Genomic DNA, 14,427 nt, shown 5'->3' with positions numbered 1-14,427 from the left:
GTTTCATGAATATTAGAATGGGCCATTATGAAACTGAGGCACAGAACAGGAAAGGCAGTTCATTTTTTCACCAGTAGTTTATTAGAGCTTCGACAGGTAGAGTAAAAGGAACAAGTACAGTTAAAGGAACAGCTCTGCAAGGATAGATCAGTATTAACTGACAGCACTGAGTTCCATTTTCACACTCATGCATATTCAGGAATAGTCTGACAAGGCTAGAAAATGGCATATTGACTTTTCCTAACTCTCAATCTTGCCAGCATCTTCTGGGAGTGTGTTTAGAGGAGTAAGGAGCAAATTAGAAGAAGACTAAGGTTATCTAGATAAGAGTTCACTGTAACAGCACAGAGCTGGAGGGGAGTGGAGTGGCGGAGGTTTTGGCAACAGGAAAAGAGGGGTTACGCCAAGTAAAATTTGTTGTGTTATTAGCAGCAATTACAGTAAGTGAGGTTTTGTAAACAGTGAACGGCGGTAAGGCAGCTGGTTACACTACACAGACAGGAAGTGATGAAACTGAGATCATGGCACACAAACGGAAAATATACTGCTGTGGGTCTGGCACAGACGAGTGCAAACAGATGTACATGCAGGTCATGAATACAGCTGACAGATATAGAGAATTCTGGGAACTCACTAGTGTTTATCACACACCCACACAAATGCACATACAAAACTGAATATCAACTTCACACGGAAAGATAGCTCTTGCATGGTGTGGATTTAAAATACTTTGTTATTGACCCACGTTTTTAACTCTGTGCCATGCAAATACAACACAACAGGCCTAGCCCTAATACAACATCGGACGTTACAGAGCGGAGTCACAGGGAGCTGGTGAGTCAGAGGCACAGATAGGGATCTTTATCTGTGTGTGTCTGGGTGAGGTGAACACTGTCGGATTATAGTGAGGTTGGTTTGTCATAACTGGATAAAAAAAAAAGGAGGGAACTGCATTAGGGGAGTGAGCCAGTCAGTTAGCTGCATATCTGCTTCAAAGTAATTTTTAAAAAACATTGAATAGAAATTGTGGTCAAATCCAGGAACAACATCTAAACCCATCGATTCCCTTTACCCCCCTCGGTTTGGCCTACGGTCGTTTTCAGAGTTTGTTGGTCGGAGATGGCTGGTTTGCTGTTGTTGTTGCTGCATTTCCACAAGTTTGGATTACCTTTTGGAAGACCTGGGACCGTGAACATACACCACAAATATATCTGACTCCATCAGACGCACAAGAACACTTTAGAAGAGAGAAATGAACAGGAAGAGAGCATGGGAATTCTTTAAGGACCACTGCCACTTTAACACACTCACACTCTCCATCTCACACACATGCGCACACTCCGACAGGACGCAGAGAGTGAGGCGTGCACAGAGGCGTTCATTCAGTCATCCTGCACGTCAAGCCCCTCTGATTGGTCGAGCGGTGGTTAATCCTCACCCCTCGCAGAGCCATCTGTGGCCTCCAATTGGTGCTCTCTCTGTCCGTCGCTCTCCCTCTCCCTCTCCCTCTCCCGGCCCCTACTTGAGGAAGGAGTCCAGTTTGCGTTCGATGTGGACGAAGGAGTCGTCACCCATGTAGTCCGCCTGGCCGGCCTCCCAGCGCTGCTTTCTCTCCTCGGATGAAACCTGCTGGCGAGGGGGAGGAGCGTGGGCCGGCGCCTCCTTCACATCCTCATGAAACTTATCCTGCATGACGGAGACGGTGAGAGAGAGAGAGAGAGAATGGATGAATAATTCAACGGGATTAGAGCAATACTTTATATGGACTGGTTTCTGCCTCCAGGCTTGGCCATGCCCAGTGTTTCTTAAACTGGAATTTTCTCACAGAGGAATTTGTTCCTCTTTGCCCTAAAGACGAAGCGTTGCACCAGAGGAGGCAAAGTGCAACACCAGACATTTTGCAACACACTAACAGCAGATAAGATTTAAGAATGTTGCTCATCAATAGAGTAGAATAGAATCATTATTGCCATACGATCAGATGGTGGAAATTGTTTACCACAGCCTGATGGACTGAAAAGAATAGCTCTGCAGTGCAAGTACACACAAAAGTAATCAATACCAAACACCAATGGTACAGTGAACAAAGAGCACATTGTAATGCAAAATGGAAAAAGTGCAAGATGAGCGGGAATGTAAACAGCATCAAATAATAAATACAGACATTGAATGCAACACATATGAAGACAAAACCAGGATCAGACCTGCAGAGAAATACTGGAACTGAGTTTTTTTTATTAATATTATCTTTTAAAAGTCCTAAAGTGATGACTCCACTCAGCATACTGAGATTAAAATAAACAAAAAACTGTTTAGATTGGACCAATGGCAGACTAAACAACATCCCCTGAGCAGCCAGTGTGCTTGGCTGTATATAGCTCAGGGTGTGACAAAACTTGGCATAGCTTCAGGCAAATGGGCAAAGCTACAGGTTTGGCAGGACTGGTGAGGTACAAATTTGCCCAGACAGACCCCAAACACAACAATCCTTTTCACTACTCCACATCACTACTGACTTATTACAAGAAATACGACCACACTGCTTTCCTCACAGACCACATGCAGACAACATCCTGCTATTCTGTGAAGTGCTGAAACACCGTTGGAGATCTCGCTGCAGATTCGCCCTGCGTGTCTCACTGAACATAATAAGCTACTCATGAAGCCAAGACACTATTGAGAGGATTGGCAAGTGTGTGTGTGTGTTTGTGTTTGTGGAAAAGAGGACTGTGGAACCAAATCAACAATTTCTTGATACTGCAACATGTAAAACTAGCCAGCAATTTTAAGTGGGGGCTTAGAGAGAGTGTGAGGCGTCAACACGTCTCACTAACACCCCGTTCTCCACTGTGAACTGCACTTAGTGGCACTTCATGTGGCACTTTCACCACTTGGGTAACTGAAAAGCATAAGGGATGTGAGATAAAGATATTTTTCTGGTTTTAAATGTGTGTTAGAGGAGAGAAAATTCACCATGTCAATGATCTACAACTTCAAAGATTTCCACACAGAAGAGTCATGGCCATGACGATTATGCAACATGCTATAACAGATGAACACACACACAGTCATCCCAGTCTACACACACCCACACCTAGAACCAAACACTCTTCAATCTGTTCTGTCATTCACACACACACACACATGCTCACCTGGAAAAAGCCGGTGTTGAAGGGCGTGTCTCCGTACGCCTGCTGCAGCGAGGGCACCACGGATTTGGAGTAGAGCTGCCACCACATGAGCAGGTAGTCGGGGTGCAGCTGGCACTGGTCGGGGGCCAGGGAGTGACCTTTGACCTCCCCGCTCTGAGCGTCGTAGGAGTAGTTCCACGGCTTCACCTTGCCCAGGAAGTGCGCCACCTTGGCGTCGCGGCCGTACCTGCGCAAACAAAACATGCAGCAGGATCGTGAGACGGCAGGAAGGAGTGAGAGAGTGAGAGAAAGAGAGAGAGATAAAGAGATAGAGGGGAAAAACAGAAAGAGAGAGTTTGAGATAAAGAGAGACAGATAAACCTATGTCGCAAGAAACTACATGCAGTAATAACTGCAAAATGTGAGTGTTGTAATGAGCAATACTGCTCAAAGGAGAATAACATGGTATATTCCCAATTTGCTCTCTTTTGAGCATTATAATTACTTTACAGTGAATGCAATTCATTATGTTGCACACTGCTTTGAAAATGTATGAAATCTCTGTGTCATGGCAGTAAAGCAACTATTGCATTGAACTGAAGTGACCTGCAAAACAGGACAGATATAGAGATAAAGAAGACAGAGACAGAAGAGACAGTATGTAGAGAGCTGCTCTATTTTGAGGCTGGTTGCGGCACAGTGTGTGTTGTGTTTGCTCTGAGTTTCAGCGGCTTCTTGTAATTCAACACCCACCCACCCACACACACACATACACACACATACACACACCATTTGAATTGACCTTGGATGAGCTTTACACCTATCCTAACACACACAAGCACTCATACACACTGAGTATTTAAGTCTCACAGAGACAGCTACGATGAATCAGGGCAATAAATCGGGCTAAACATGGACGTGTAAAGAAACGCTGAATGCCTAATGCGGGTGTGTGTGTGTGTGTGTGTGTGGGTGTGTACTCACTGTCTGAAAGCTGGTAGGTAGGAGTAGATGGCGATGCTGCTGAGGTTGTAGATGAAGGGGAGATGTTTGGAAATGTCTGCTGTCGCCCAGGTGTTGAAGAAACTGTTGAGAACCCCCTGGTCTCCACCTGCAGATATGGATGAACACACACACACACACACACACACACACACACACACACACACACACACACACACACACACACACACACACACACACACACACACACACACACACACACACACACACACAAGAAAGAAACAGTTCAGTGTAAACACTTTAGAAATACACCTATAGAATTATAGTTTCACACAGAAATGGAGCAAAATAAAAAATAGGTAGGAGTGTGTTTTGCCTTGCAAAAACACAAACACACACACTCATTCATGGCCTTTAGGATGGCAATGGTCATATAAGAATAATTCAGTGTTTATCATATGCTCATTAGAAATGAGCAAGGGGAAGGTCACAGCCACAGACTGATCATGACTTTATTAGTCAACTTTGTTTTGGTTGATTTTGTAGCCTTCTCCACAAAGAAGATAGGAAGAAGATTTTTTCCTGTACCCTTTACCTTGTCTGACCTCTCTTGTTGCATGTTTAAATCCAGACTTACTACATCTCTGGACCCACAACACTACACACACACACACACACACACACTTACATTCCCACATGGGAATGTGGGAATGTGGGAATGTCTGACATGTATAAATAGTAACTGTAGAAGAGTGTTGACAACACAGCCAGAGGATGCTGCATAACTGTCACAACGTATGGCGAAATCTTGCACACACACACACACACACACACTGCAATACAGTGTCAACAGCATACAAAGGGTAGGGGGTAGCTGGTAGTGAGAGGCCAAGGTTAGGTCATGGCAGGGTTTAGTTTAGGAGTTAATTCTGTTCAGAGGGAAAAGAGGATGGGATGGGGGGAGTGTGTGTGTGTGTGTGTGTGTGGGGCGGGGGGGATGGGGGGGTGCGGTGCAGGAACCTCTGGAGACAAAATCTATAATTTAGTTAAAGAGCGAGCTACAGCCCAAACTGCTCTCGTCACATCGCATTTGGTTCGCTTAAGTTCACACTGCCCAAGTACAAGCAAAGCAGGGCTTGTAAACAAAAGTCACATGGACTCACAAGTAGCTCATTTATTGGACAGAGTTTTGGAAACCTGTCATCCTGCCATGTTAGAATATTTTGGCATGAGGGGAGTCAAAACAAATCTGATTCCAGTCCCTGTAACTTTAGCTAAGCATCATGGACTTGTCAGTGCTTTTTGTTGTAATTTCCCTGGTATTTGTACCGGGTAAGAACACATGAAGAAATCGCTGAATATGAGCATCAGTCTAAACTGCGGTTTGTCCTCGGTTCAGTTTGTTATGCTCGGCTTTCCAAGTATGAGGAACTGCTGGCTATCAGATGTCAAAATCAGTCTCCTTATACCCATAAGCCCTTGCGTTTTGGGATCGCTTGGAAGAGGACTGAGACCTGCATTTCCAGGCATCTAGTGCAATTATTTGGTGCCACCCAAGCTGAAATGCCTTCCAGTGTTTGAATAAACCTCTCCAAACATGCTTGGTGTGAACGCACCATTAAAGAGAACGTAAACACAGGGCCGGGAATAGAGATTTAACCAGTTTTTCCTTTTTGTGGGTGGGACTGGGTGGTAGGGGTTCAGTTCCACACAAAATGGTGATGATGTTGTGAATCAGCGTGCAATGTATACTTCTTCACCAATCAAAAAAACGATTTATATTTATGATGTTTTTGGGGGTGGGATCGGGAAAAAAAGAATTGAAATGGAAAGGAGAGAATGAAAAAAGAAAGAAAAGTAAAGTGGTCTCACCGTCGAAGCTGCCGTTCTCACCGCAGAATGTGAGCAGCTTCTCGTGCGTCTCATTGGACGGTCTGAAGACGAAAACCCCCGAGTTGAAACAGTCCGGCCAACCAGGATCCGGCGCTGCAGATAGCTCCTCCCTCTCAAACAGCTCATCTATGTTTGACAGCACCTGAAAAGGAAAAAAAAACAATTGTACTCTCTTAGATACATCGAGTTTACTCTATCAATATTTCCACATTTATATAATGTTGAAAAATCCATAAATGTAAGGTGAAAACTTATTTGATATGTGAAACATGCATATTAAGTGTTATTTTTTAACTCAATAACATCCACTGTGCAGCTGAAATGTCACATCACTGCATAATATTAAAATTGCTTTCCATCACAGTTCGCTGCTGTATTGCTTTGGAAAACAAGGTCCTATCTTGGCTGTATTTGCAAAGCTGCTGCACATGTGGCTCAAAAAGGAATATGAAAATCCAAACTAGTTAATGATCAAAGTTCAACACCTATCTGCGTTTTACTTATCTCACCCCTAGAGAAAACACTGCTGTATGAATGAATGTGGCAGGTGAGGAATGCAGCGGCTCTGAAAGTATTCACCAACCCCTCTCCTTGACTTTATGCACATTTCCTTGTGGATTTTTGGTCTAAGATTTACAAAAAATGACTCTTTTTTTTTTTAATCAAAAGAAATTTGAGTGAAAGTATAACATTCCAATAACAGAAAAATATAGTTTGCAAGAGCGTTCATCCCTTTACTTTATATATAAAAGTGCACAGGGTCCACTATTGGTGCACTTCTCTAATTTTACAATGGAAGTCAATGAAGTATTGGATAAAAAAATAGTGAAAAGTTGACCCTCTGTACTTTTACATATAGTGATGGGAGGATGATGAGTTTCATTTTTCTTTGAAACCACAGGAAAGAAAATACAATTCAAAATGTCTTACTATGGCCTAAAGATTAATTTTTTTTGACAGCCACTGCACGTTGTCTACTGTTGTGTGGTTGGTTCCTCACCAGTGTGTCTGCGTCCATGAACACACACTTGCTGTAGTGTGTGAGAGTCCAGCAGTGCAGCTTGGTGAATGTGACTCCCAGGTCCGGACGCTTCATCATGGCCAGATGTGCCGCGTCGCCAGAGTCCATGACGTCCACCACGCGCACCTCGTCGAAGATGGAGCGCAGCACAGTTCTGCAACACACACACACACACACACACACACAGCATGATTTATTTTAGGGATATACTGTGTGTCTTACAGCAGTGGTTCTCAACGAGGGGTCCGGGGACCACCAGGGGTCCTTGAGGGGGTTCCAGGAGGTCCCCAGCAAATTGATGAATTGTTGAACTTCAGCATTATTTAATTTACAAGAAGTTAACACAATTAGAGAATGTAGATCATGTTTTGATCATAGTTTCTCTGTTATCTCTCTACCTACAATACAGACAGTCATGGAATTCTGGACAAAATCATATCTAGCAATAAAAGATATCGTCAGATTTCGGTCCGAGAGACAAAATCTCATCAAATGGGGGTCCGTGGCCCTAATGTGGACTAACTTAGGGGTCTTTGATATGAAAAAGGTTGAGAATCACTGTCTTACAGTATGAGAAAGAAAGAGAGAGAGACAGACAGAGAGGCTGAGGAAGAGAGACAGAAGAGAGAGGAAGAGAAAGTGGATTTTGTTCACCTAACATTCACCTCATAACTCAAATTTTGGTCATTTTCATGTTTTAACTTCAATTAAAGGATTCACATGCTCCTGTGTTGACAACTCTACAAGACTTGGGCTGATGAAACCCCTTCAAAACCAATGAGATAGACTAAAAACTGTGTGACTGTCAAGCTAAAAAACAAGGCTGCTTCACTTAGTTCCTCTGAAAAGTTTACTTTTTTTGGATTTCACCCGACAAAAGTGCTGCGTTACCTGCAAGGCTCCGCAACATGCGGTCCTACCAGGGCGACCAGCTTCTTGGTTGTGTTGTGGTTGCGTAACGACTGGCCAAGAACCATCGCTCCCTTGGCATAGCTGTCGTTCGTGGCCAACGTCACAAATGCTTGGTCTGCTCGGAGACACACACACACACACACAGAGAAAATCATCAGCCATACGATTAGTCACATGACAGTTATCATGCTGCTTTTTTCTAACTCTCCTGCACATTAGTTTTGTGGTTTAGGCTTATCATCAGTGACGCAGTGATAAAATAAAGGATGGGTGACAATTAAATCCTGTTGGTGAAGATAAGGAAATCAACCAACAGTTATGAAAATATATATTTCCCTCTGCTTTCTTTTCTTCACTAGATATACTTTCCATGCAGTTAAAATATAGTTGTTTCTACTTTCTAGACTGCACACTATGCATTTACACCAAATTATTAGCTTGGTTGAAAAACAGAATTTAGGTGGGTTTACTCTCCACAATAAACTTGCCTATTAGCAAATAAACTAAACTGGTGATGTTGATGATGTTCCTGCCAGCTTGTCATGTGCATGCTCTCACTGAAATCAATACACTTTTTCCATCCTGCCTTCACACCAACCATGAGTTTCCCCCCCACCCCCACCCCCACCCCCACCCCCCCCACCTGCCACCAAAGGCAGGCGGGGGGGGGGGGGGGGGGGGGGGTACATTTTCTGGCCCTAACCCTAACCCTGACCAAAGGTCAGAAAATGTACTGTAAAACCAAGAGGTGTGACCAAGTCAACTTTGCTCAAGTCCCAAGTCAAAGTCAAAGTCAATTCGAGTCACCAGAACCCAAGTCAAGTCAAGTATCATCTACTCTCTTCATGCATCAAGTCAAGTCTCAAGCAACCCACCTGCCGGCCTGCCTCCTCCACAACTGTAGGCCTACTGTGTGAGGCTTGGTGCAAATGCCAGTCTGATGACTTCCACACATAAACAACAGAAGGGGCCACACAGTGTTTCTTCCGCTCGGGTGAAAGCAGGCCCAGAATACAGGCTGAGCCGGAGCCAACAGATAGTACTATTCATCAAGCTGAATGTGTGTGTGTGTGTGTGTGTGTTTGTCTGTCGGGGGCTTCTGGGAAACCTGACCAAGGAGGGAGTGTTGTAAAGTTGCTAGGGTCCGTTTCAAGAGACTATTAAACAACATTATTGCCCAAGAGCCTAAGGTTTATTTCGCCTGCACTGCTGCACATCAAGCATGTGTTCTGTTCCCAGAAACACCACATGTGCAAAAAATATATATATGTGGCCAAATGAAGCCATATTCACCACTGGGTCTGACATATATTTTGAAATATGAGTAAATATATATATCTTTTAAAATGTAAGTATTGACCTGGGATGTATCCTGGGATGTGCACATTGATTTTAAAATAGCAGGAAATAAATTCCTGAATAATCTACCCTGGGATAAGATATATTTAAATATATTCCATGTCAAACGTATTTCTGTATCATGTATGCAAATACACTTAGGTTAAATGCATGAAGAACACACTTGAAAGTGGCCATTTTTTGTGGTTGCCCTATGTCAATACATAATATGCTGGGATGTTGTTAAAATGCTTGCAAATATACAGTATCTTTTTGTATATGGGTAGAGCTATAGACCATTTCATAAATGTTCTGTTTAAACATTATTTCTACCACAGTATGAGAGTAACACGCTGTGACAGAGTGACACCACGGAACTACAAGGCCACAGTCTGTGGCGCACGTCCGCACCGAGCCGCCGCTGCGTCAAGTCAGCGAGAAACAACAAGCACAACAAAACCGGGAGTTAAGCGAGGTTGCCTTCAAAATAAAAGCGTAAAAGAGCTCACTTTCGGAGAAGAAAATTAAAGCACCATTCAAACTGCTAGTGCCTTTTTTACATGAAAAGTAAACTGGGAGCGTTACGTGTTACACAACAGCTACACATTAATTCTACGGCTGGTCCCTATAGAAACCACTTGTGTGTCACCTCACCCCCTTTTGAAGTTATCAGCACAAAATGAGGTTGAGACAGCACTCTTTCCAAAAAGACGTGGAAAAGCAGTAGACTACACCCTTCATTTTACTGAGGGAGGTTCCTGTAATATAGCCTAAATGTTTAACCACTGTGTGTGTAATTCCAGAGGACTATTCTCACAGGATAAAGACTAATTTCCCTTAGTGTAGCCTACTGGTCATAGCCAGGAAATACCATATCATGATCAACACTTCCCCTTAATAGGTGAAGCATGTCAGACAATCTGCCAGCCACCAAAAATGTAACACATTATTACATTACCAAGAAGCCAGTTCGTACTGGATTATATCAGCAGGTGACCTTTGAGTTTGCCTCAAAAGTAATGTAAGCTACATAATTTGTTACATATTTTTTTTACCTTCCAAAACAGACATGGCAGATTTGTCCTAAATTAAAATTACTGATGCCATAAGACCTTAGAAAAACGAATTCACTTTCAATAGGGATTGAGAATTGGGGTGTAGAGAAGAACAAAAATCGTATAGAAATAAAAAGCATTTTGGGGGAAACAGCAACTGTATGTCCATAAAGCAGAGATTACTGCTCAATTTACTTGTTACTTAACAAGTAGCCTAACTTGTTAAGTAACAAGTTACTCAACTTGTTACTCAATAGACACATCAAGGCATGGTCGTCATTAAAGCTTCAATTTTGAAAGTTTTAACCGGAAGACCTGTTTCTGATTGTGGCTACCTTGACACTTGTCCGACCCGCTGGCAACAGACACCCTGGCTGTCATCAAATCAAACATACCATGTCCCAAAAAAAGAACAACTCATCACTTTACTATTTTAACACACTGCCTCATCCGAGACCTTATGGGAAAAATACTGCGGGTTATCGCTAGTGTCGGGAGCATTTAATAATAAAAAACGGTAATATCCGCGATGTTGTGGGAGAAGCGGGGGCTCGCGCTGCGCAGCCCCGGTCTGGTCCGGTCGCCATGTCCGGTGTCACGGTGATGTTGCCGGTGTTTCCCCGTGCCAGCGGAGCCCCGGTGTCTTACCCGACATGGTGCGCTGAGGTGAGTCCGCCCGGGGGTCGGGGGGTCTGCTGGGCCGGCTGGACGGTTTGCTGTGCTGCGGGCAGAGGCTCAGCAGCTGGGAGCAGTTCAACACAGGAATTAAGTCCCACATATTCCGGGTCATGTGACCAGTGACAGAGCACACGCCCCCTGCCTCTCGCGCACACGCCCCCTGCTCTCGCGCTCTCTCTCTCTCTCTCTCTCTCTCTCTCTCTTGCACAATTCCTACTTTCTTTAATTGGCACGCCATGTGCTAGTAATAAGAGATAAATAAAGGAAAACTAAAGATAGACATCTGGTAATAACAGCACAACAAATTTTATTTGTATAGCACTTTTCAAAATTACACAGCATGAGGAAAGGCACAATGTCACCATGTGCAAAGTACAAGTGAATAAATAAAATCAAGGTAGATATAAGTTTAAATTATAAAAATTGACAGTTATAAAAGTCCTTTTTATAGAAGTGCTTTTAAAGAAGAGATGTTTAAGATAAAAAGTAAATGATCATGTAAGACAAAGTTCTGGGGAAAAAAACATGATAGCAGAGAGAGGTAGATGGGATTTTTCTTTTTTTTTACTACAAGATAAGAGCACATTAGAGCAAGTCAGATATGAGAGAGGGGGTATGATTATAGACGGAGAAGGGGACTTGAGTTTTTTTTTTTAAAGATAAGGTTCCAGTCCTTGACTTTGCAGTACAAGTCTTCTCTTCCCCCTCTCTCACCCTGCAGAATACATCTTCTGTAGACTCTTTATGCTCCTTGGACACTTGTCAAATATTCTGGGGAGGCGATGTTCATACTGGAGTTATACAGGGTCACAGGACTGAATGTTCTGTACATAACCTATATATGAAGACTCTCTTACATCTCCATTCGTGGCAAAAAAAAAAAAAAACATGAAGTTCAGTATTCAGTATCTCTAAAATATAGAGAATCCAGTCTGGAACAGGGTTTTCAATTTCTCAATCGAGGCTGTAGGTTCACGGCTGTTGTTTCAAAAGTAGACCTACGATAATTACTTTTAATTTTGTGGTATTAATAATTTATGTAAGTACAAGTTTCTTTATCCCTCAGCCTCATGACAGTGAGGATTGGACTGGCTAGTAGTTTTAAATGTTTGAGAGGAATAGAAAATGAACAGGGCATAAGATAATGATGGGATAAAGATACAGCTGGAGACAAATGTTTCTATTTATGTAATTTATTCAGTACATTTCCAATGCAAAGGACATAGCAAGCCTTCATATAGATTAGGATTAATCACATCCCTCCTCTCCCATGCTTCATTTCATTCATTCATTCAATTGTTGTTACAATCAGTACCAGAGAAAGCTGGATATACTTAGTTTGACATAAAAAAAACAACAACACTCTAAAATAGGATGTGTCAGTTTCAACACATTTGTGTGACTGGTTTGGGATGACATATTTGTGTAACAGTACTTTTCAGGGACATTAACAGCACACATCATGTCAGTATGTGTTGTTATTAACACGTGTTTAACAGAAAAAGTGGATGTGTTGAAATACAGGTATACAGTACCAGTAGAGTGTTACTGTTGTCCGTGAATCAGCCTTGTCAGCCAGTATATTTCTAAACAAAGTTACAAACTGCTTTAAATTGATGCCAATAGTGCTGCACCAGGCATCAGATACAATAAAACCATTCTGATTGATCTTCATCTCGAGGCAGTTTCACACAGCTCATAAACACTTTGATAATGTCAGTGTTGCAAAGACGTTTTTTCCTGCATCACCCTCAATGTGTTTCTTCAGGACTGGAATGAAGATTAGCAGGATGAAAGTGAGTATATTTTGAGTCGTGACACTTTGACAGGACATCCTCATTCCTTGTGTACAGTCAGCTGTACAGTGGATTCCTATTTCCCAATGGGGCCGACACACCTGCGCAGCACTGTGGAGGAAAGCATCCACTATTTGGCATGTGCTATTTTATATGGTATGATTCAAGTTACAGTACACGATGTAACTATACTCTACCAGTCAGAAGTTTGGACACACCTGATTGAATGTACTATGTTTTTCATTCTCTTAAAGCCATTTTGATTTAAAGGCTTATGCTTAAATGCTGGAAATTAGTTTCTTAGACAATAAATAGTGAAGTTGATGCCTATGTGTGAATTTCTCTCCAAAGCCTTTGCCTTTCCATCAAGGCAAAGGGCAGCTACTTTAAAGAATCTAAAATATAAGGTAGTTTTGATTTAACACTTTTTTGGTCACTGCATTATTCCATTTGTGTTATATAATAGTTTTGATGTCTTTACTATTATTCTAAAATGTGAAAAATAGTAAAAATAAAGAAAAATGTCTTGTCCAAACTTTTGCCTGGTAGTGTATACAAAATATGTTAGTCAACAATATGCAGTTTACTCTTTCTTTCTCTCTTTCTTTTATTCTTACTCTCTCACTCTTTCTCTCCCCCGCCGTATTTATTGTTGAATCTAATCTCTTTTAGCATAAATGTTTGGATTAGAGTTATAATACCTGCACCATGAAAGCTTTGATTTTGTGTGAACTCCATTTTAACTCTTTAATGGATTGATGTTTGTATGTACATGTGCTTATGTGTGTGTGTGTGTGTGTGTGTGTGTGTGTGCGTGTTTATGTGTGCTTGTGTGCTCTGTGCGCTCTCTATTCACCTTCCTGCGCATGTGCTCTTAGGCGTGAGTGAATAATGTAGGAGGCTTATGAGAAAGTCTTTGGCCGGCTTTTTACACTGTGACCCCAGCAGCTGATCCCAGCTCAGGGTCCAAACCCAAACTCCGGCTGATGCAGCGAGGGCTGGAGGCGGAGCGCTGGCCTCAGACCAGCGATTAGGAGAGAGAGGGAGAGAGTAACCGGAGAGCCCCTTAGGGCCGCGGAGTGAAACTGGGCTGATCGGGTGTCAGAGGAAGAACAGATCTGACGGGAAGATGGCGAGATGGAGTCTTTGGTTCTGTGCGAGTTCAGAGACAAAACTCAAAGATGTAGAGAACAGGTGTGAAAGTGTCTGATAGAAGTACGTACATCTGAGCCAAGAGGAAAAAGTCTGAGCCAAGAGGAAAAAGTCTTCTGCGGTTTTGTGTCTTGGTTTAGGGAGATTATGGGACTGCGTGTGTGTTTCTGAGGAGTGTCAGAGGGGGACAGGAGAAAGGAAAGAGGAGGGGAGGCGAGCAAAGACAAAGTAGAGAAGGAAAAGGGGTTGATAAGAAAAGGAGAGAAGTGAAGGGGTGGGATGGAGGTGTGAAGAGGAGGATAAGGAAGAAAGGGGCCCCAAAACCGGTTCTCAGCAAGCTGCTTTTCTGCGCTGGGCCGGCCCTCCTGACGCCCTCAGCTCTGCTCTGGACTCTAAACCCTTCAGCCAGCCTGGGACTGGATGTAAGCTCCTTACTTTTCTACTTTTCCTTACATTACAGTTTGACCATTCTCACACACGACTGAACG

At 42.8% G+C, this 14,427-nt stretch overlaps 1 protein-coding gene across 1 annotated transcript; it reads right to left on the bottom strand.

The window, feature by feature from the left end:
• Positions 1 to 58: 58 nt before the first annotated feature.
• LOC139921966 (glycogenin-1) lies at positions 59 to 11,103 on the bottom strand. Its single transcript, XM_071912385.2, has 7 exons — positions 10,962 to 11,103; positions 7,900 to 8,035; positions 6,988 to 7,162; positions 5,967 to 6,129; positions 4,116 to 4,242; positions 3,153 to 3,378; positions 59 to 1,686 (listed from the first exon to the last, which is right to left on the bottom strand). The coding sequence occupies exons 1-7, from the start codon at positions 11,101 to 11,103 to the stop codon at positions 1,519 to 1,521; spliced, it is 1,137 nt and encodes a 378-aa protein (XP_071768486.2). The 3' UTR covers positions 59 to 1,518.
• Between the last annotated feature and the right edge of the window lie 3,324 nt (positions 11,104 to 14,427).

This window comes from Centroberyx gerrardi, chromosome 17 (assembly GCF_048128805.1).
Source record: "Centroberyx gerrardi isolate f3 chromosome 17, fCenGer3.hap1.cur.20231027, whole genome shotgun sequence".
NCBI classification, from domain to species: Eukaryota; Metazoa; Chordata; class Actinopteri; order Beryciformes; family Berycidae; genus Centroberyx; species Centroberyx gerrardi.
This window is presented reverse-complemented; position numbering and strand designations above follow the sequence as displayed.